The sequence below is a fragment of the Nicotiana tomentosiformis genome, chromosome 5 (genome assembly GCF_000390325.3).
Source record: "Nicotiana tomentosiformis chromosome 5, ASM39032v3, whole genome shotgun sequence".
Taxonomy (NCBI): Eukaryota; Viridiplantae; Streptophyta; class Magnoliopsida; order Solanales; family Solanaceae; genus Nicotiana; species Nicotiana tomentosiformis.
Window position 1 is genome coordinate 98,907,446 of NC_090816.1, and position 22,292 is coordinate 98,929,737.

The following is a 22,292-nucleotide window of genomic DNA, read 5'->3' on the forward strand; positions in this document are numbered from 1 at the left end:
CTCGTTCTTCAGGACAGGGTTCGGAGAGGTGATGCTAGGGATGTGACTATTGGTGATGACGGCGTGCTGAGAATGTAGGGCCGGATATGTGTGCCTAATGTAGATGAGCTTCGAGAGTTGATTCTTGAGGAGGCCCACAGCTCGCAGTATTCTATCCATCTGGGTGCCGCAAAGATGTACCAGGATTTGAGGCAGCACTATTGGTGGAGGCGGATGAAGAAGGATATAGTTGGGTTTGTGGCTCGGTGTCTCAACTGTCACAAGGTTAAGTATGAGCATCAGAGACCGGGTGGCTTGCTTTAGAAATTAGAGATCCCAGAGTGGAAGTGGGAGCGGATCACTATGGACTTTGTAGTTGGGCTTCCACGGACTTTGAGGAAGTTCAACGCTATTTGGGTTATTGTGGATCGGCTGACCAAGTCTGCGCACTTCATTCCAGTCGGTACTACTTACTCTTCAGAGCGGTTGGCTGAGGTTTACATCCGAGAGATCGTTCGCCTGCATGGTGTCCCAGTTTCCATCATTTCAGATAGGGGTACTCAGTTCACATCGCAATTTTGGAGGGCCGTGCAGTGAGAGTTGGGTACTCAGGTTGAGTTAAGCACAGCTTTTCACCCTCAGACGGACGGGCAATCCGAGCGCACTATTCAGATTTGGAGGACATGTTGCGTGCTTGTGTTATTGACTTTGGGGGTTCATGGGACCAGTTTCTGCCATTAGCGGAGTTTGCAAATAACAACAGTTATCAGTCAAGCATTCAGATGGCTCCGTACGAGGCTTTGTATGGGAGGAGATGTAGATCTCCGGTTGGATGGTTTGAGCCGGGTGAGGCTAGGCTCTTAGGTACAGACTTGGTTCAGGACACATTAGATAAGGTGAAATTGATTCAGGAGCGGCTTCGCACGGCGCAGTCTAGGCAGAAGAGCTACGCGGATAGGAAGGTCCGTGATGTGTCTTTTATGGTTGGGGAGAAGGTTTTGCTGAAGGTATCACCCATGAAGGGTGTTATGAGGTTTGGGAAGAGGGGCAAGTTGAGCCCCCGGTTCATTGGGCCTTTTGAGGTGCTTCAGAGAATAGGGGAGGTGGCTTATAAGCTTGCCTTGCCACCCAGCTTGTCGAGTGTGCATCCAGTGTTTCATGTTTCCATGCTCCGGAAGTATATTGGAGATCTGTCCCATGTTTTGGATTTCAGCACGGTTCAGTTGGAGGGTGATATGACTTATGATGTGGAGCCGGTGGCTATTTTGGATTGGCAGGTTCGAAAGTTGAGGTCAAAGGATATAGCTTCAGTGAAGGTGCAATGGAGAGGTCAGCCTGTGGAGGAGGCCACCTGGGAGACCGAGCGGGAGATGCAGAGCAGATATCCACGCCTAATTGAGACTCCAGGTATGTTTCTAGACCCGTTCGAGGACGAACGGATGTATAAGAGGGGGAGGATGTAACGACCCGGCCGGTCGTTTCGAGAGTTATAACCCCGTTTTCCCCATTCCTACTTATTTTTGTGTTATTCAGCTATATTATGTTATATCGGGTTAGTTGGTTTGAGTCCGGAAGGAACTCGGAGTGAAATGAGACACTTAGTCTCATAATTGAAAATTTTAAGGTAGAAAAGTGGACCGGATATGGACCTATGTGTAAACGACCTCGAATTTGAATTTTGATGATTCGAATAGCTCCGTATGGTAATTTTGGGCTTAGGAGCGTGTTCGTAATATTATTTGGAAGTCCGTAGAGGAATTAGGCTTGAAATGCCGAAAGTTTTATTTTTCAGAAGTTTGACCGGGGGGTTGACTTTTTGATATCGGGGTCGGAATCCGATTCTGAAAATTGGAATAACTCTGTTATGTCATTTAGGACTTGTGTGCAAAATTTGAGGTCAATCAGACATGATTTGATAGGTTCCGGAGTCGTTTGTAGAAATTAGAAATTTTAAAGTACATTAGGCTTGAATTGGGGTGTAATTCATGATTTTATTGTTGTTTGAGGTGATTTGAGGGTTCGACTAAGTTCATATGATGTTTTAGGACTTGTTGGTATATTTGGTTGAGGTCCCGAGGGCCTTGGGTGAGTTTCAGATGGTTAACGGATCAAAAGTTGAACTAGAACAGCTGCTGCAATTTCCTTTTGTTGGAAATTATTTCTGCCCAGAAATCGAGCCCAGATGTGAGCCCAGATCAAGCTCAGGGTCGAGGGCCACGATCAAAGCCCAGATCGAGCTCAAGGTCGAGGGCCACGATCGAAGCCCAGATCGAGCTCAGGGTCGAGGGCCACGATCGAAGCCATGATCGAGCCCAGAGTCGAGGGCCACGATCGAAGGCATGATCGAGCCCAAGGTCGAGGGTCACGGTCGAAGGCCGGGTCGAAGACATAATCGAGGGCCAGGATTGAGAACCAGGATTGAGGGGCAGGACCGAGGACCAGGATCGAGGACCTCGATCGAAGGCCAAGATCGAGGCAGAACCGAGGATGTCTGGGCAGAATTATAAAAACAGGGACTTCGTACCATTTGTCATTTTTGACAAATTGGAGCTTGAGGAGAGGCGATTTTTGATATATTTTCAAGAGAAACTTGAGGTAAGTCCCTTGTGATCATTTCTACTCCATAATATTGAATTATCATCGAATAATCCGACTAGATTACATGATTTTGAGGTGTAAATCGGAGATTGGAACTTAAAAATTTGGAAATAAAATTTATAGATTTGAGGGTCGAATTGAGGTCGGATTTTGGTAAAATTAATATGGGTAGACTCGTGGTTGAATGGGCTTTCGTATTTTATAACTTTTATCGGGTTCTGAGATGTGGGCCCCATAGGCGATTTTTGAGCCAATTTCTGGTTTTGGTCTAATTTTAAAGCTTTTCTTGTGGAATTCATTCCATTAGCGTATATCTATGGTATTATACTGATTGTGAATAGATTTGGAGCATTTGGAGGCCGAGTCCAGAGGCAAGAGCATTGCGGGGTAGAGATTTGACCGGTTTGAGGTAAGTAACAATTGTAAATCTAGTCCTGAGGGTATGAAACCTCGGATTTTGTATCATTCTACTATTTTAGTGAAGAACATGCTAGGTGACGGGCGTGTGGGCGTGCACTGTTAGGGAATTGTGACTTGGTCCGTCCCGTAATAACTGTAAATTGTGTACTTTGTTGAAACCATTTGATACTTATATATTTTAGAAAGAATTTCTGTAAATTGGGTTGAATGTCATGTTTGGGCTTTGCGCCAATGCTTTGTGGATCTTTAGGGGCTGTTTCTTACCATCCTTTCATTGATATACTTGTTTACCGCATAATTCAGTTTTATGACTCTATTTTGATGCATATAAATGTTTTGGGTCGAATGCCTTGTTTTATAGAAATGCCGGAGTGGCTTGACATATTTATGATTGAGTGAGGCCGAGGGCATGATTGGTGAAGATGAGTGTGGATCGGGGCTACCCGCCTGCAGCATACTTTATGACTGAATGAGGCCGAGGGCCTGATTTGTGAGGATAAGTGTGGATCGGGGCTGCCCGCATGCAGCATACTTTATTATTACAGCACGTGAGTTGTCCGTGCAGATTATAGTGATTGGGCTGAAGGAGCCCCTCCGGAGTCTGTACACATCCCCAGTGAGCACAGGTACCTACTGAGTACGAGTGCCGAGTGCTGAGTGACTGGGAGGCATGAGCGATTGTGAGGTATGCCCGAGTGGCAAGAGTGATTGTGAGGTATGCCCGAGTGGCACGAGTGACTGTGAGGTTTGCCCGAGGGGCTGTATATGAGTGATATTTTGCCCGAGGGGCTGTTTATGATTTTATCATTTTTGCTCACCTTTGCATTGAGCCTTTGTTTGAAAAACTGTTGGAAAAATGTCTTTAAATGATTTTTACTAGAAGTGGGTTTAAACTAGATAATTTGATTCAAATCCCGATTTTTAAAAAGCATATGGTATTTTGCTGAGATGTCCTGATATGAACGTTATATGCTTTATTGCTCGTCACTACTGTTCAATCTTTATTTATTGTTGTTACTTACTGAGTTGGCGTACTTACGTTACTCCATACACCTTGTGTGTAGATTCAGTTGTAGCTAGACACGGTAGCGGTTACTGAGTGTTCTGGTTGCAGATTTTCTTGGAGATAGCAAGGTAGTTGTTTGGCAATCACAACCCCTGCTCTTCTCCCTCTTATCTTCCTCTAATTGTATTTAGTTATTTTTCGGGATGAGTTAGCCTTGATATGGTTAGACAGATTGTAGTATATGCTCATGACTAGTGACACCCCGATGTCTGGCTTTTTCTTTTCCTCACTTCTGTTTTTCTTTTATTTGAACTCTTTAAATGGATATTTTATGTTAAATAACCTTGAAATTTTCTTTGAAATAAAAATATCGGTTTGTTTTGAAAATGAGTCGACTTGCCTAGTTCCACGATAGGCGCCATCACGACAGAGGTTAGTTTGGGTTATGACATAGCAGTACACAGGACCTCGCCATGCCATAACATATTGATATCATAGTAGTCGCACGACATAAATCATCCTGTCATATCAATATCAATATCAATTCGTTCATAACGTCTCAATGTACCATAATCATAACAACACTTATCAAGAAATAACTACAAAAATATACAAGGACATAATAAGTAAAGATCCGAATATGTGATCATGACATAAATTATAATAATGTCTAAATAAAAATATATCAACAATGTCAAGAATAGCCCATTACGCCGAAATTAATAATATTCCATTAGCTAAAACATGATTCTAGTCTAGCATGAATAAATAGGCTCACATAGTCATACATCAAATAAAGCATAAGTCAAGAAGAACAACCAGCCAAACAAGGCATAAAGAAGCCTAAAACCGTCTCAAACATGGTATAGCCTTAGTGTACGGTTATACGCTCGTCACATCGCATACATGTCACTCCCAAATCACGTAGCATGTAGCAAATAAGTCCAATTTGTAAACAAATTCCCTCTTAAGAAGGTTAGAGAAGAGACTTACTTCCTTTTGGAATCGCTCAACCCTCAAATATCATTATTTTTCTTTGAAATTATCCTCAAAATGTCCCAACTCTATCCAAACAATATTTAACGGGATCAAACAAAATCACATAAACCAATTCTTAATAGTATAGTTTCAGTCTTTAATCGAATCTAAAAGTCAACAAAAAGTCAACTTGGGCACACATAGTCAAAATCCAAATCTAAGGTCAAATATCGTTGACCCATAACCTCACGAGTCCAAATATGTGATTAATTTCTAAATTTGAGTCCAAATCAATGTTAAAAATCTCAAAATATACTTTGTTAAATTGTAGATATAACCCTCAAATTTCACTCTTTAATTATTTATAGGTGTAGAAATCCATATGAAATCAAGATAAATAATAAAAATCAAGTAAGAATTACTTACCCTCAATATTGGGGTGAAAATCTCCTCTAGAATTGCCTCATCGTGAAGTCTAGATCTCAAAATGATGTAAATAAGCTAAATCTCAAAATCTGGACATAAATGTGCATCGCGATCGCGACTCAGTGCCCACGCGATCACGAAGATCAATCAGGTGAACAACTACGTGACCGCAACCACAACGATCACGAAGAAGGCCCACGCTTAATCCTACGCAATAGCGACCCTCTGCACGCAATCATGTAGAGCAATATCCGTGGCCCCTTGAATCCTCCTATGTGATAGCGAACTTCCTCATTCGATCGTGATGCGTCACCAGCTAATACAATGCGATCGCAAACCTTCTCACGTGATCGTGAAGCGCAAAACTATTCCTTGCCAAAATCTTCTATGTGATCGTGATTCATATCACTAGCAATAGAAAAGTAGCAACTAAACTTAGCTCAAAATGATCTGAAACCACCTCGAAACTCACCCCGAGTCCTCGATATCCCATCCAATCATCCTAACAAGTTCGTATACCCTATAAAAACTTGTCCAAATGCTCAAAACATCAAAAAGAATATCAAAACCAAGAATCAAACATCAAACTAAAAATCTCAATCTTTCTTAAGTTTAGAATTCGAACTTTCGGCTAGAAGCACTGAATCAATCCCGGGACACCCGAGATCCGAATAAACATACATACGAATCCAAAAATCATCATATGAACCTAATGGAGCCTTAAAATCACAAATCTCGGGTCGTTTATCTATAATGTTGACTTTGGTCAAATCTTCCAACCTTAAGCCTCTAGTTGGGTACTAAGTATTTCAAATCACTCCTTAACCCCCAGGGAACCAAACTAGTTGTCCCCACAAGTCATAAATTATCAAACAAACATAAAGAAAGTCTCAAATAGGGAAATAGAGTTCTAGAACTAAACAATCGATCGGATCATTATAGATTTCATATGTAAATCTTTTTTTTTCATTAGAATATTTTCACTGAATTTTTCTTAGTAAGATTATAATGGGGCAGATGATATGTTAATGGACATCTAAGGAGAAGTGTTATTAATCCTGCATTTCACTTGCAATAGTGGATGTTGTTCATAACAGATTTTGGATTGGTATTGTAAAGTATAACAAGTTTTTGACGGATTTGTAACAATAGAAAAAGAAGTTGCATCATTCCCTTTTAATATCATCCCTCTATTCTTGTTACTCTATTACTTTGTTTTCCTATATTATTTTATTTTATAACAAGACTTATGGAATTTTTACTTAGCTATATTACTTTTTAAACTTAGTTTTCCTCACTATTAAGCTTTAACTTAATTACAAAGAGATATACAATTTATCAATTATATACAAAATAATTATAGTAAAGAAACGAACCGATAAAAAAACTCACACCAAATTAATATGAAGAGACAGAAATTGAAAACAAAAAAACTGAATCTAGATTCCAGTTGCTTTGGGGATGTGTAATTAGTTACGTGAAAGTTTCATCAAAGCTTCAAATTCTATTTTTATATTGGCCTGGAAATCCTTGTGAGAAATCATGGCACTTGCTTACTGAGGCTTCAACAAATTTGGCAGTGCATAGGTACTAATTTGGCTAGATTATCTATTTTTAACTTCTCTGATAAACCTTTGGTCTGAAGATGTTAGATGCCAATAGCAGTACGCCTACAAAGATGACAATTTCTCCGATAACAACCATTAAAAGTTTTGAAGCTTTGAATTCGAAAATTAAATTTTGAAAAATTATCATTTATTTGTATTAAGTGTTGTTGCAAATATTAAAAATATCCTTTGGAGTTTATATTTCAATTTTAAAATAATTTGATGAAAATTCGAGGCGGTTTTGGTTAGAATTTCAAATTAAAATTCGAAGAAAAAGACATAAACAAATTGTATGTGTTTTGTATGTCTGGTGTAGAGACAACATATAGAATATATACAACTAATATAATTGTACGTTGATTGTAATTTTTGACCGGATTCTGTATATAAAAATTATATTTAATTTATAAATAAATTGCAAATTTTGATTGGATTTGCAAATATTTTATAAAAAAAATCTGTTACTTTCTGTAAGTAAAAAAACATATATAAATCGGAGAGGAATTGTCAAGAATACCTCCTCAACACTTGAATTGGTCAAGTGACCTCCCATTTTCTTTCTCAATTTCTTTTAGGTTGGAAAATGATTAAATGAGTGTGTTAGGGTGGACGGAGACTTTTTAACATTTTAAAAACTTGTGGGTCACATATAAAGTTTGAAAAACTTGCTTCCTCTCTCATTTTTTCCGCTCAGTTTCTCTCTCGTCTCTCTACTCTCTTTCACTTCACCCCATCGACCAAGGTAGTTTCCGGCGGAACGGGACAAGAATCAAGCTTCAATTTTGGGTGTAATTGTCTCTATAGACCCATCAAGCACTGTATTAAAGCTCAGTACGCGTCAATTTTAGTAAATCCTAAATTCTTCTTTTTCAGTTTCATACATTTTTTATTTCGGGTTTTGTAGAGTGATTCATTCATGTGCATGTTCACGATCGATTGGGTTGTGAATAACCATATCTTATATGACGTGGATGGTTATATTTGCTTCTTGGACCATCTCTGTGCTATGTATATTAGAATTTCATCATAATCGCCGACCTAATCTATACTATATTAAAAACATTAAAGCCCTTAGCGAAATGTTATTTGCCTTTTTTACCCTTTGAAAAATAGAGTTCACACTAGACGTAATAGTCGCTTAATTATTTTTCCTAATGTGTAGGAAGCGTCATTTAATTCGCTAATAATTAGGAATAGTCCTTTAGTTATTTTCCTAATATTTAGGAGTTCGAAATCAACTATATTTTGTGCATTAAATCCTTATAACGTTTCAAGTATATTTAAAATTCTTTATCTAAACACCTTCTTTATTTAAAATAAACACATATTCTAATATTAAACAACTTGTATAAATTTCTCCTTATTTGTATTATGTAACATAACAATTTTATCAATTTTTCTATCCCGTCGCAAACCGAGATGTTAATTAAAAGACAAATCGCTACCACCTCAGCTCCAAAATCCGAGATGGTTAGAGAAGAATCACTACCACAAATGCTCCAAAATTCAGGGTCTCGTTTGAAAATTACCTAGATAAGTAAATTTTGAAAAACAAATAATCTGAAGGACAATGTTTGCCACAGAATATTTCAGTTACCTAACGACCAAAAAAATTTATAGAGTAACTTATATGAAGTTAATTGCCACAGAATTGAAGTTAGACGACAAATTTAGTTTTATAGCTTTAAAAGCTAAACTAAACTATTCCTATAACAAATAATTCTAAGGTAAAACATAATATTAACATGTAAGAGTTTGTTAATATCTAAAATTTTAAAATTAACCAATTAAATTTTACAATAATTTCGATGGAATGTGATTTAAGGATAATGTTTGCACTAAAAACTTTTCGATAGACGAGTCTAATCTATCTATTTATCGACACTATCATAAAAACAAGAAATTCTAACATAAAAGTTGATCAACTTTCACCCTTCACAAGTGAATTTCATGTTGAATAAAATCATATTATAGTTAATATATATAGCTTATTTTTTGTCGAAATGAAATTTAATATTTTAAAGACTTCTACGAGATAGAGCTCTTGAATTAACTATATAAGATCGACATTAATCATCATTTTCATGATTTTACACGTTTTTTCTTTTAACCAAATTCTAAAATAATATTTATAAGTTTTTAAAATAAAATTACTACCTGAGACGAGGTACACGCGCAAAGTGCGTAACGTAAAACTAGTATATATATATATATATATATATATATATATATATATATAATGGGGAATAGAAAATATGACTTTGCACATCTCTTTGGCCAAGGATCGTTTTTCTCCCTCTCATTTAAATACAAAGAAACTCATTTACTATCTAGGAAAGTGAACTAATAAGGAAAATAAATGAGGTTTACGGATGAAATTTTCAGTTATAGAATATAAACAAAATGTAATTACTACTCAATTAAGGGCCATCTAAAACTCGTTATGGTGGTGGAGCTTTCCAGCTTTGATTTCGATCAGTTCCAGAGCACTATCCTTTTCAACCTCCTCAAGTACAATTCCTAACCCCCCCCAAAAAAAAGGCATATGATTGAAGTGGCCGTACTCTGCCCATTTGTCCGCATCGAGTCTTTATGGTTCAACCGGGTAAGTTACTTACAAACTATAATATTCTTAATATTTTTTCTTCCTTTGTTACTTATTCGTTTTTTTATCGCACGTAGATAATGCTTGAAAATAATCTTTTTCACTTTGTCTACATGCTGGTGATCATGTTATTAAGTTTGAAAAAGAGGAGAGCTTGGCAAGTATATATACTTATACTACAACAAAAGTTATTAGATATGTGTTGTAAATTTCAGAAATCGCGCCATAGATTTTGTTAGTTAAGTGGTTGGAGGCCTTATTTTTTTATGATATTTCTTTGAGGATTATATTCAGGTATCTGTTTACGCTAAAAATAATTTTGTGCATTGGAATATAAATTTTTTGATTGTCTTTATCTCTCAATTATTTCATTGTTTGATCTTCCAAGTTATTATTTATTTATTATACAATTAGAGAGGGTAATAAAAAATAATAACTGTTGTCAACTTCTTTTAACGATTATCCCTGAAAAGACATAACTATTGTCAATAACTTATTACAATCAGTCATTTAAAATTTCTGACTTTCCATTATATAGTGTGAGTAACGTCAGAGGTATATAAAACAGAAAGAACACCACGGAAAAGTAGAATGGCAAGGTTCGAGTCTTTGGTTTTTCAAGCAATCTCGATAGCCTATGCACCTCTTAATTGATTCCAAGCAATCTCGAAGGGGGAATGTCTACTATAAAAAATGACTCTTAATTTTTTGTGTTAAAGAAATTAATCTCTCTTTTACGTGACAAATGGTTGGAACTTATCTACGTTTGATTTGAGGATTTTAAGGATGTTATTGCAAGGATTATTTTTGAGAGTGTGGTACTAGCAAAGCAATCAAAAATCCATAGGGATCTATTATACTCTCACTTTCTTTTCACAATGTTGTGCTCACAAACTCTGTGTTCGTGTATATATATATATATATATATATATATATATATATATATATATATATATATATATATATATATATCTATTTTTTGTTACAACTTACATTTGAGTATTCCATTTGGATTTATAGATGTATTATGTAGTTAAATTCTTATTTTCAGTCTACAATTTGATTGGAAGAAGTATCTGTTTTTGGGTCAACATGTTCCTCCTGGCGCATCGAGTGCGAGAATATTTTTGTTTATAACTGATGTCACGATCCAAAATCTATTATAGGCCGTGATGGCGCCTAACGTCGCCGTCAGGCAAGCCAACGGTGAATTTTTAAATTAATTACTCATTTAATATTTTTTAAATCATAATTCCCATTAAATAAATAACGTAAAAATCTGGTACTCGGTCAATCCAAGATCCTTTTTATCAATTTCCGTATAAAGTATAAATTATAAGATAAAATGATAATAATTACGTGATTACAATAATGAATATCCACTAGGAACCCCCAAAACTCGGTGTCAAGTTAGACAGGAGAATGTAAGTAACTCTCATTTGAAACTTTGTATGTTGTGGATCGTAACATGAAATGCAGCGCACTATAAAGTCCCCGCAATAGCCGCGCCTCTACGCCCAAAAGACCAGCAGAAATATATATATACCTGCACAATAAGTGCAGAAGTGTAGCATGAGTACGTGAATCAACGCGTACCCAATAAGTATCTAGCCTAACCCGGAAAAGTAGTGACGAGGGGTCGATATCGACACTTACTAGTGGTCCAATATATCAAGTGCAATAGAAAGTAAACAAGTATGAGGCATGGTAAAAGTAAATAAACAGTGTAAACAGATATAGGTACCCAATACGATCCTCCTCTGAAATACAAGCTCTCAATTATCGATCACCTCCTCAACCAGAGTATACATGAAGAATGGTCCCCACCAGATAGATCGCCATAACTCAATTCAGGAAAGCTCACGGATATGATGGCTTCTTGTCAAATATTACGCATGACGTTGCCGAGTCGATCAACCCGATTTTATAAGACTATTTATAGAAATGTCGAGGCGAACGGCCCGATCCTATAATAATGTGTGCACTGCCGAGGGTCGAACGACACAAACCATATATGCATCTATTTTACTGCCGAGGCGAACGGCCCGCTCCCATGAGAATATGATACTGGCGAGGCGAACAACCCGATCCCATTAGAATATGAAGTTTTAACGGGTCCTTGACCACACTCACAAAGATACGTGTGAGTTATGAAATGTAAAGAAGCTTTTAAATGAAAAGGCACAATGCGAGAGAAATTGGTAAGGAAAAACACAATTATTCTGCGGCTAATCAAGTAGCTCGTCGAAACTCTACAATAGCGAGTCCATCACTCTACGCAAGCCTAGTCTCAGGTCGCAACGCGAAATAAGGGAATTATACCTGCAAGGATAACTCAAATAATACAATTAAAGCATGACGTGGACCTAAGTCTACCCGGATATAATCAAGCACTCTAGCTTACGCACGGACACTCGTCACCCCATACGTACGCAGCTCCCACAATATGTAGCATACAACAAGAACAGCACTTACGTGATAAATTTTCCCTCACATGGTTAGACATGAGACTTACCTCGCTCCGAAGTTCCATAACCATCTCCAACGCCTCTCTAGCTCCTAAAACTAATGCCCATCTGTCCGAAACTAGTCAAATAATGTGCAAACCAGTAAAAATATACTCTAATACTCATAATTAATCAATTTATAACAATCCACAACTCCGCTCGAAAGTCAATAAAGTCAACCCTCAGACCCACGTGCCCAGATTCTAAACATTTTCGAAGATAAACTTTACCCATAACATTACGAACTCAAATACATATTTTATTCCTAACTTCACTTTCAAAATCATGGTCAAAATCTGAAATATCAATTTCTAGGTTTTCTCTTAAAATCCCAAAATTCTCACAATTTTCCATGTATTTACAAGTCCAAATTCGTATAGTTAACTCACAACTTGTAAAAATTACTTACCTCATGATAGACGATGAAATGATGCTCCAAAATCGCTCCAAGGTCGGCTCCCATGGAAGAAATGAAATGAAATGAGCCAAAACCCACGTACGTATCAAGGCCCTCTGCCCAACGATCATCGCACCTGCGGTCACTTGACCGCATCTGCGATCCCGCAGGTGCGGCAAAAATTCTGCTTCTGCGGTTCCCTTAAGGCCTCCCCTCCTCCACATTTGCGGGCAGGCTTTCGCACCTGCAAAGGCGCACCTGCTCCCGTTCCTCCGCTTCTGCGGAAATACCTCTCCTTCCCCTATTTCGCTTCTTCAACCAACAGCCCGTACCTGCGAGCTCGCAGGTGCGGTGGATTCCTCGCACCTCCGAATCTAGCTAACCTCACTCCCCTCCGCTTTTGCGACCCCTTTGGCCGCTTCTGCGAGCTCGCACCTGCGGCCCTTTCCACGAAGGTGCGATTGCACCAGATCTCAGTTGCCTCAGCAATTCTTCCAAGTCCAAACTCGATCCGTTTCCAATCGGATTCGCACTCGAGGCCCCTGGGACCCAATCCAAACATACCAACACATCCCAAAATACGATATGGACTTAGGCATAGCCTCAAACCACGTCAAACAATATCAAAATTATGAATTGACGATCGAAACCTTTCTATAAACTTTCAAACATTCAAACTTCGCCGAACGTGTCCGAAATATACTTAAACATTTCGGAATGACGCCAAACTTTACGTGCAAGTCACAAATCATGATACGGACCTATTCCAAGGCTCGAAAACCCAAACGGATATCGATAATACCAAAGTTCACTTCTAATCAAACTTAAAAAATTCTAAAACCTTCAAAATGTCAATTTTCTACAATAAGCGCCGAAATACTTCCGGACCACCCGGTACTCTTCTCAAATATACGCCCAAGTCTGAAATCCTCATACGAACCTATTGGAACCTTGACATCCTGATTCCGAGGTCCTTTACTCAAAACTCAAACCTTAGTCAACTCTTCCAACTTAAAGCTTCGAGATAGAGAATTTTTCTTCCGAGATAACTCCGAACTTCCCGAAATTCAATTCCGACCACACGTATAAGTCATAATACATAAAGTAAGCTAATCAAGGTCTCAAACTGCCGAACGATGCGCTAGAGCTCAAAACGAGCAGTGGGGTCGTTACAACTGAAAATGCATTTGTACATTTTATTATTTCTCCTTCTAAATCTGAAAACATATTATCAGATACGATATATGTCGTTCTTACATGATGTGTTCGACAATTTTATTTTTGTTATTTTTGTGTAATATTGCTTTTATTTGATATCTTAAATTTTCCTAAAATAAATAGGCCTAATGATAAATTAAAAATAAAATGGTCTAAAAGAGTGTAGAAGGAATTACTAACTTCTTCTCTGCTCCTCCTCTTTGTGCTTCTTCTCCTTTCCCATCTTCTCCTTTGTCTTTCATTTTTGAGAAATGATGTGTTTATCTGTTTTTGCCTTGATTGTTTAATGGTATCACCCATATTTTGTATTCTTTGAATTAATATAATCTTATAAAATTATAAAAATACAAACGCAACTAAACGTTGAGTTAGACTTTGATTAAATATTGTAGAAGTGAATTTTCCTTAATTTTTATTAAGTATTTTACAAGTTATATATTCTTTCTTTGTCCTTTAATACCTTATTTTGGAAATTTAATGATACTCCAAAAACAAAAGTAGAGAAAAAGATTGAAAATGAAGGATAAAGCAAAGATGTTACAGAAATACAAAAATTTAACCTTGACCTTGTAGGTTTTTTGTTTTCAAAATTGAATTGTTTAATAGTGATGGTATCATTTTATGGCATGATGTAAGGTATCAATATATGGAACGTAGTACAACAATGCACCAATGTTGACATTTAATGTTCATTTAAGTATATTATTTTGATTAATTATTTAATTTTATTTTCATCAATAAAACAAGATTTCCTCTTGTAATTTAAACCTTCAAATTAGCTCAATAACATTATTGTAAAGGAGCAAAGTGTACGCTTCCATGTGTATAAAAAAAAGAGAAAGCGAGTCTTGAAGATTTTAGAAAGAAGCAATCAACCTTGAAAATGTAATTAGACCACAGTTATGGTTTATGGTTGAAGGATATAGAGATGATAAAATTGAACAAAGAGTAAAGATTTATTTTTTAATTATAAAGATTTAACAATAAATTTTCTTTATATTTATTTTTAAAAGATCGCGCGAAGCCCGGACAAATTGATTAGTTTATTGATAAACATATGGTCGATTGTTTTCTGGTCATAGATGTTTGCTAGAATTGGGGCTTATTTTTCTTTATCTGATCATAATTTTAAAATTATTAAATGTGACATTGCATATTTTCATGTAGGTAATATGAGGAGGAAATCAGCTGCTAAGAAGCATATTCCTTTGACAAAGCCTTCATAGCCTTCAAACAGGGAAAAAAATACAGAAAAAGAAGCATCGCCAAGTAAAGCAATTTCTGAGCCTTCAAAAACTGCTACTAGAAAACGTAAAGTAGATACTTTTAAAGTTTTCCCTAGTAAAGGAAATGCTGAGATTTCTAAGCGTGATAGGAGAAAAAAATAAAGAGCCATCAAAGTCTATCAGTAAAAAAGAACAAGATCAAAGTCTAGATTAGTTGACGAGGACATACTTGTTAGTAAAAAATCTGTTTCAAGAAAGTTAGCATTAGAGGGTGTTGATGATGAGGAGGAAGAAGACTTGGACATAAATGTAACACAAACTCAAATGGAAGAACATGTTTCTGAAAAAATAATTGTTGAAGAAGAAAAGGACAGTTATAATGAAGCTTTAGGTGTGGAGGATGATGAAAATGGTGATGATGATGCTCCGGAATTTGATAAAGATGTTGAAGAAGAAAAAGAAGAAGAAGTAGCAGAAGAAGAACATGTAGCAGCAGAAGAAGAAATAACAGATGAAGAAGATGAAGAAGAAGATGATGAAGATGATGAACAACTTGAAGATGGTGAAGATGGACTGGATAGTGAAATAGATGCAGCCGTTGAAGGTGACCGGGATGCTCTGTCAATTCCTGTGTTTGTAAGGGCGATCGACGTATCCAATTACAGATTCATGACTTTTCTAAGAAAGCATAGCCGTTCTCTGGCCAAGATAAGTATGAGGTATATGATCAATGTATTCCACGAGTTCAGGGATAAACGTAGAATAATCAAATTGATGGAAAAGTTTAATAGTGGTTGTTTTGGTTAGTTTGCAAAACTTTCAGAGCACTGGACACAGTTTAATGGATAGCTTATTCATTCCCTACTGATTCGCCAAATTTATTGCGCGAAGAAGTGCGAGTTATGATTTTTAGTTGGAGACAAGCCTGTTCACTTTGGATTGAAGGAATTTTCTATGATGATTGGATTAAACTGTAGCTCCAAACCAAGTAAAGAAGCAATGAAGAAAGTCATGGATGATGGCCAAGCATTCTGCGATAAAGTTTGTCAGTATAGCAAGAAAGGGGTGGATGCAGAGTTGCTTTTGAAACAGTTGAAGTCCAAGAGGCTTTACACAGTCGAGAGGTTTAAGATTACATTGGTGTGGTTGTCCATTCAGTCTTGCATACAAGGGATAACATAGCGCGCGTCGATAAGAAGTGGATTCGTATGGCTAATAATCTGGAATTTTTCATGAAATATCCATGGGGCAAGGAGTATTTTGAACTTACAATTGAGTACTTGAAGAAGGACATGTTGACGATATACAAATCATATGTGAGCAAGAGGAAGGAAAACAATATCCTTGGTAAAAAGTCCAAATCAGCTAGTTATGTCTTGTACGGCTTCCCATGGGCATTCATGTTAAGTATTAAAATAACCTTCTCAAATTTCTTTGCAGTTGAGACTATTATTTTATTTACTATAGAATGAAATTAATACTTTTTGGTTCATAAAAAATTATAGGCACGGGCATACGAAGCAATTCCGTTATTTGGTCGTAGTGCCGAGAAATCAAAGGTCGTACCGATGCCGCTGCCAAGGATGTTGAGATGGCATAGCAAGAAAGTGACATCTGACCCTGATGATCCCTTTTAGCAGAGATTTGATGACCCTGGTATAGTAATATAGGGAGTGCAATAACACTCCACCAGTAGATTAGAATCAACCAAAGTAGGAGATTATCATAGACCTCGTATATATTATTTTGTATTGCTTGTGTAATGACTTCTATCTGTGATATATTTCAGGAGGTGCACCCTTACCTTATTTCTGCCCTACATGAGATGGATATGGACTACATGAAGAATTTGATAGCATACGATGATGAGGTAGCGGATCCTATAATCGACCAGCTAGCGGTTGATTTGGAATGGGTGGCTGACATTAAAAAAAAGCACCTGGCGCAGCGAGCTTAGAGACTAACGTTGAAGCTGACATTGCTGATGATGACCCTTTGGGTGGGGGTATTCCTGGTTCACCACTAGTTGATAGTTTTTTTGATATTGGTAGAGGAGGACCATGCAGGATGTGCAATGCTCAACCAAGTAATACAGATGTGCGCGAAAAGTTGAAGGTTGTGAGTGAGAAATTGGAGAAGGCGTTGAAGATCCTTAGGGAGATGCAAAATCAGAATGAGAGCCCTTCTAAAGTAGTTGATTCACCTTGGTACAGAGTTACAAGATTGCAAAGCAGATTGAGGAATGCTCCAATTTCTGCAAGCAAGATGAGGAAGCTGAAACAGAGCAAGAAGAAGAAACCAAAGGTAGACATACTCAAACCAGTTTCGGAGGAAGATAAGAAACTATTCTATGAATGGTTTGACAAGAAGGAGAAGTTTCCCAAAAACTTGTTGAGTGGCAACTATGGCTGGAGGTTTTTCGAGCAGTTGTACGGTGCTAACCCGTCCGTTTTAATTTTTGTAAGTCCCTTAATCACTTACTGCATGTATTTTTATTATTTAGTAGCTCCATATTTAACGTACATTTTGTTTATAATATTTAGCATGTGGAGAAACTTTTGGCACTGATGTGTGTACGAAACATAAAAGTCCACGCCTTTATGCCCATAGTCATGTTGTTATGGATGTTGCATTATGCAACAATATGTGCACTGCATGGGATAAGATCAAGGAGGCTTCCAGTAAAGAGGGAAATGATTTGAACTTTTGTGAGACAGTTGATGTTTGTCAAGACTCGTGTCTTACACCCCTAATGCTATATCCTCAAGGAAGTATGCCAAAATCTGGGGTTGTGGAGTGGTGCAAGGCTAAGTTGTTATACTATGTGTGGCAAATTGATACCAAGTATTTTGTGCCTGTTATTTTCTACTTGACAGAGGGTTTGATTTGAATTTGCGATAGCAATGTCAGTTTGTATGATGATGGTAAACTAGAAGAACCGGTACAACCCCTCGCACTCGTCATTCCTAGGATTTTGATGAAACTGGCTAGTTTGCAAATTTAGGCCAAGGTGTGGTTATGAAGAAATGGTCCTGGGATCGTATTATGGATGTGCCAGCCATTCAGCAAAGGTGAATTAAATGTATCATCCATTATGTTATACTCATTCTTCTGGTTTCTTTAAATATTAATTGTGTCTTTGATTATTGTAGTAAAAACAGTGAAGCATATGCAGTGAAGGTTATTGACTTCCTGCTAACGGATATGCCACTGGATCATCTTAATGACAAGCGCATGAAGTTATTCAGGGAAACATTTGCAGTTGATATCTTCAGGGGAAGGATAGGCCCTTCTTAGTTTTATAATTGAAATTTCAAGTTTTGTTAGTCATGGGACAAATTCATTTTGGGTGAACTTGTAGTAATTTATGATATTAACTGTTGATGCTATAATTTTTATTTTCTTAATTGCATAATAGACAATGTGTCTAATAATAAAATAGCTACTTACAATGTGTCTAGTACTAATAACTTGATCAAATATAACATTGCATCAGGCATAACCCAGAGGTTGCGTAATAGACACCGGTCCATCAATAAACTAGCGACTTGGTTGCGTAATATACTCAAGGTCGCGTTTAATAACTTCAAAGAATTTAACATTACATCATTAGAACATTACATGATCCAAAATACTTCCAACAAAACAATGTTCTCCTTCTCACTTCATCATCCAAGCTACCACAAATCCGACAATGACGCACAAGAGCATTACCCACTTATTGAGTTTCATTCATCTTAACCATCCCTCCAACTGTACAATTTACAGGAATATGCCCCCCCTCTAGTTCAATCCCTCCATCATCATCATTATCATCTCCATCATGAACATCCATTACTAAAATATTTTCAAATTCAGCCACCTTCATCTGTAGAACGATCTTTTCACGCTTAAGAGTATCCTTTTCACACTTCAAACTACTAATAAGGTCAGCAATCCTTGGATCTAGCAGATCATTGTCCCATTCCCAAAATTAATATATTTTACCCTATCGAATCAAATGGGGAAAATAATTTATTTGTAAAATTAAATCCCTAAAATCAAAAAGAGGCGAATCTGTGAAATTCATCTTACCTTAGTTTTGGAACATTTTGAGAAACGCCGACCAGCATTCACTGGAGTTGTAGCTGTAAATTGACTGGCAGCCATACCTCAGTGACAATTCTTTCTCGACCCAAAGGATGCACTCGACCCTTGACTCATATTCCTTCAATTGTTTGAGTAATATTTTTCGGAAGTAAAAATTGGGGATGAACTGTGATCAGTTTTGTTTTGGGTCAAATGGGTTAATTTGAGCGGGTCAAAAAAATATGGTTGAAATGTGATCAACTTTATTTTGACCACATGGCCGGTCAAATGGGTAATTTAAAATAGGTCGAACGGGTAATTTTAACGTGTTAAAAATGTATGGTTAATGATAGGCCACATGGACATATTTTAATTTACTGAACAACACGAGTTGTCTTCCATCAACCAGTAGTCGTTGATAAACTTATTTAATAGTCTATAAACCTTGAACCCTAACCCCAACCCTGGACATTTAGCATAAATCAATAAACTTCCTTAATGGATGAGTGTCCACTTGAGGTTTCGTCCTCAACTCTTATTGCGGTCGAGGGTAAACTAATGGTCGAGAATTCACTAAAATAAGGATTACACCACGTTCGACCTTGGTTTTTTTTGATTTTATAACGTTTAAACATCTTATTAAACATCATGGAATATTTTAAGTTAGTATACATGGCGGTGTATTTCATCATACTAGAACAAGTAACAACTCAAAAAGCAAGACCTCTAAGTATAAGAGTGTTGTCCAATGAAGTATTGTCAACAAGTAATGCCTCTAAGTATGAATGTTGTATATTTAATATTGGGCTGTAATATCAACATGTGTTTATATTAAGTAATACTATGATCGATTATAATAGATATTTAATCTTCAAATTGCATACATTGCCTTAACATTAAGTTGTAATAATATTCATTGACTATATAATGAAAGTTGTTTTCACCAATTATAGGCTTAGGTTGATACCGATATAATTGATATATTATAGTAATCCATTTTATCCAATTCAAAGTTTGTAATTTGTTGAATTAGATGTTTACAACTTTAAGTTATTTACAAATAATTGTCATTTTTTGATTTAAGGTAACTAAATTAATACTTTACACTACGAACAACTAATAATCGAGGAACTAACCTTATGCATGTCCAATTTATGACTAATATACTATTCTTAATTTTTTACTATGAAAGTCTATTGATTTACATTTACAATGGATCTATAGGCTACCAGCGGGGTAGACTATATTCTACAGGTTTATTCAAAAACTGTTGTAAAATTTTCAATTCATTGGCGAAAAATTCAAATATTTGGAAGACTGAAATTTATAACCCCTGAGTTGTATGTTTCTATTGGAACCTCTTTATTTTATTTTGGAACCTTTTTGCACTTAAGTGTTGTCAAATGGAAAAAAATAACTAAAGCATAAAAATAAAAAACAGGGCAACAAAGTCAAAAAAATAGGGCAGAAAATTAAATAGACAAAAACTTAAGTTAAATATTTTAATTAAATAACTCCCCTCACATCAGCATTCATTTTTCCCATTAACTAAAGAAAAAAAAAATTAAACTGCAGGGGAGAGGATCACAGGGAGGAGAATTTTCTAGGCTAACATAATGGTCAATATTTGCACCAACTCTACGAAGGAGAATCCACAACATGCGTGCTATTCGGCGAATGCTCCTCTCTTACCTCACCCTGTCTTCTTGGATCTCTCTGATGAGCCTATCCAGTGATTCCCTGATGAAAATGGCGTCCATCCTTGGCCTTGGAGGTATTTCTCTGTTAAGTGATTGGTCTATTTGGAAGAATGATAAATAATTCCATCAGATCCAATGTATTTATAGGCAAAATTTGACACTAAATGGTGCCTTTTCATATGACTTCTCATAAATGACGTGATTGTTGAGTGTTTTGAGAAACGAATTGATGTTTTGAATCGGCATATTCGATGTAGTTCAATTAATTATACAAGTCCTTTTCATATTGGTTGCCAGTTGTTATTAATATTAGACATTAAATTAACTACCTAAACCAGTGGTTGTCAATAAACTACCTAAACCAGCGTAACAAGTTTTGGTTAAATTGAAAAAATCGATAGGGGTTGACAATAGAACATTGGTTGATTACAGGTGGTTGAAGATAGAATAAAGGGGGTTGATCATAAAATATGGAATAAGTATGTCACATGACTCCTTCTTAAAATAAGGAAGTTTATTCTAGATCATAGGTCTTCAAAAGATAATGTGAGTGGTTGATTCTAAAATAGTAGTCTATGAGACAACTTAGTCACATGACTCATTCTTAAAATACGGGGGTTAATTCTAGATCATAGGTCTATAATAGACAATGTGGGTGGTTGATAATAAAATAGTAGTCTATGAGACAACTTGGTCACATGACTCCTTCTTAAAATAAGAGAGGGTTGGCTCTAGATCATAGGCCTGCAATAGACAATGCTGGTGGTTGACTATAAAATAATAGTCTATGATGTACAATGCAGCAGTTGATAGTAGAAACAACAAGTCTAGTAGAAATAATAAGTGATTACAAACAACAAGTTTAGAATATTAAAAGAGTTAATTATCTTTATTACAACACCAGTAGCTAAAAGATCAAGAATGCTGCAACAATACTTTACAAATCGTTTTCTTGTGGCCAAGTTCTTTGCAAATGGAACATATATTTTTTCCTTTCTTCCTGCTGCCAGAAGAACTAGGTTCTAAAATGCTTGGCCATCTCTTAAACTTCCTTCTACCCTTTGTAGGCTCGAAATCGGGTGGAAATATTTTTGTGAATTGAATATCGTCAGGCACCACCCATTTCTCTTCTGTAGGGATTGCGTGATTGGTTTCTTCATATACAGGCAAATATGCTGAAACCTTATAGAACGGAGAGGAGTGATCGTAAATGGAGGAACCATATCCATTTCCAAAGCTCAATTTCCGAGTTGCCATTGCATGTGGGCAGGGTACTTTTTCCAAATCAAACTGACAACAAGAACATGTGTTCAAATCTAGATCAACTACTGCATTCCTGTCGTGCTCGACGACGCTAAACTGATTATTCTCTAATTGATGCACTCGGAGCGCGTCGCCGACAACCATATTATTCCTAATATTCTTTTCAGCAGAAGGAACAAAGAGGGTCAAAACATTTTTCATTTCATTACGCCGCTCCTCAAATTTTTCTGCAAACTTTCGAATAATATGATTGAATAGGCCAATGATCGAGAAGTCTCTTTGATCCTTAAACAT

The 22,292-nt window shown here is 36.6% G+C and overlaps 2 protein-coding genes across 2 annotated transcripts; one reads left to right on the top strand and one right to left on the bottom strand.

Moving 5' to 3' along the window:
* The first annotated feature begins 15,291 nt into the window (after positions 1–15,291).
* On the top strand, positions 15,292–16,149 carry LOC104087718 (uncharacterized). Its single transcript, XM_070176604.1, has 2 exons — positions 15,292–15,769; positions 15,881–16,149. The coding sequence occupies exons 1-2, from the start codon at positions 15,292–15,294 to the stop codon at positions 16,147–16,149; spliced, it is 747 nt and encodes a 248-aa protein (XP_070032705.1).
* A 5,501-nt stretch (positions 16,150–21,650) lies between these two features.
* On the bottom strand, positions 21,651–22,292 carry LOC138892857 (uncharacterized). The gene has a single exon (XM_070176605.1). The coding sequence runs from the start codon at positions 22,290–22,292 to the stop codon at positions 21,651–21,653; it is 642 nt and encodes a 213-aa protein (XP_070032706.1).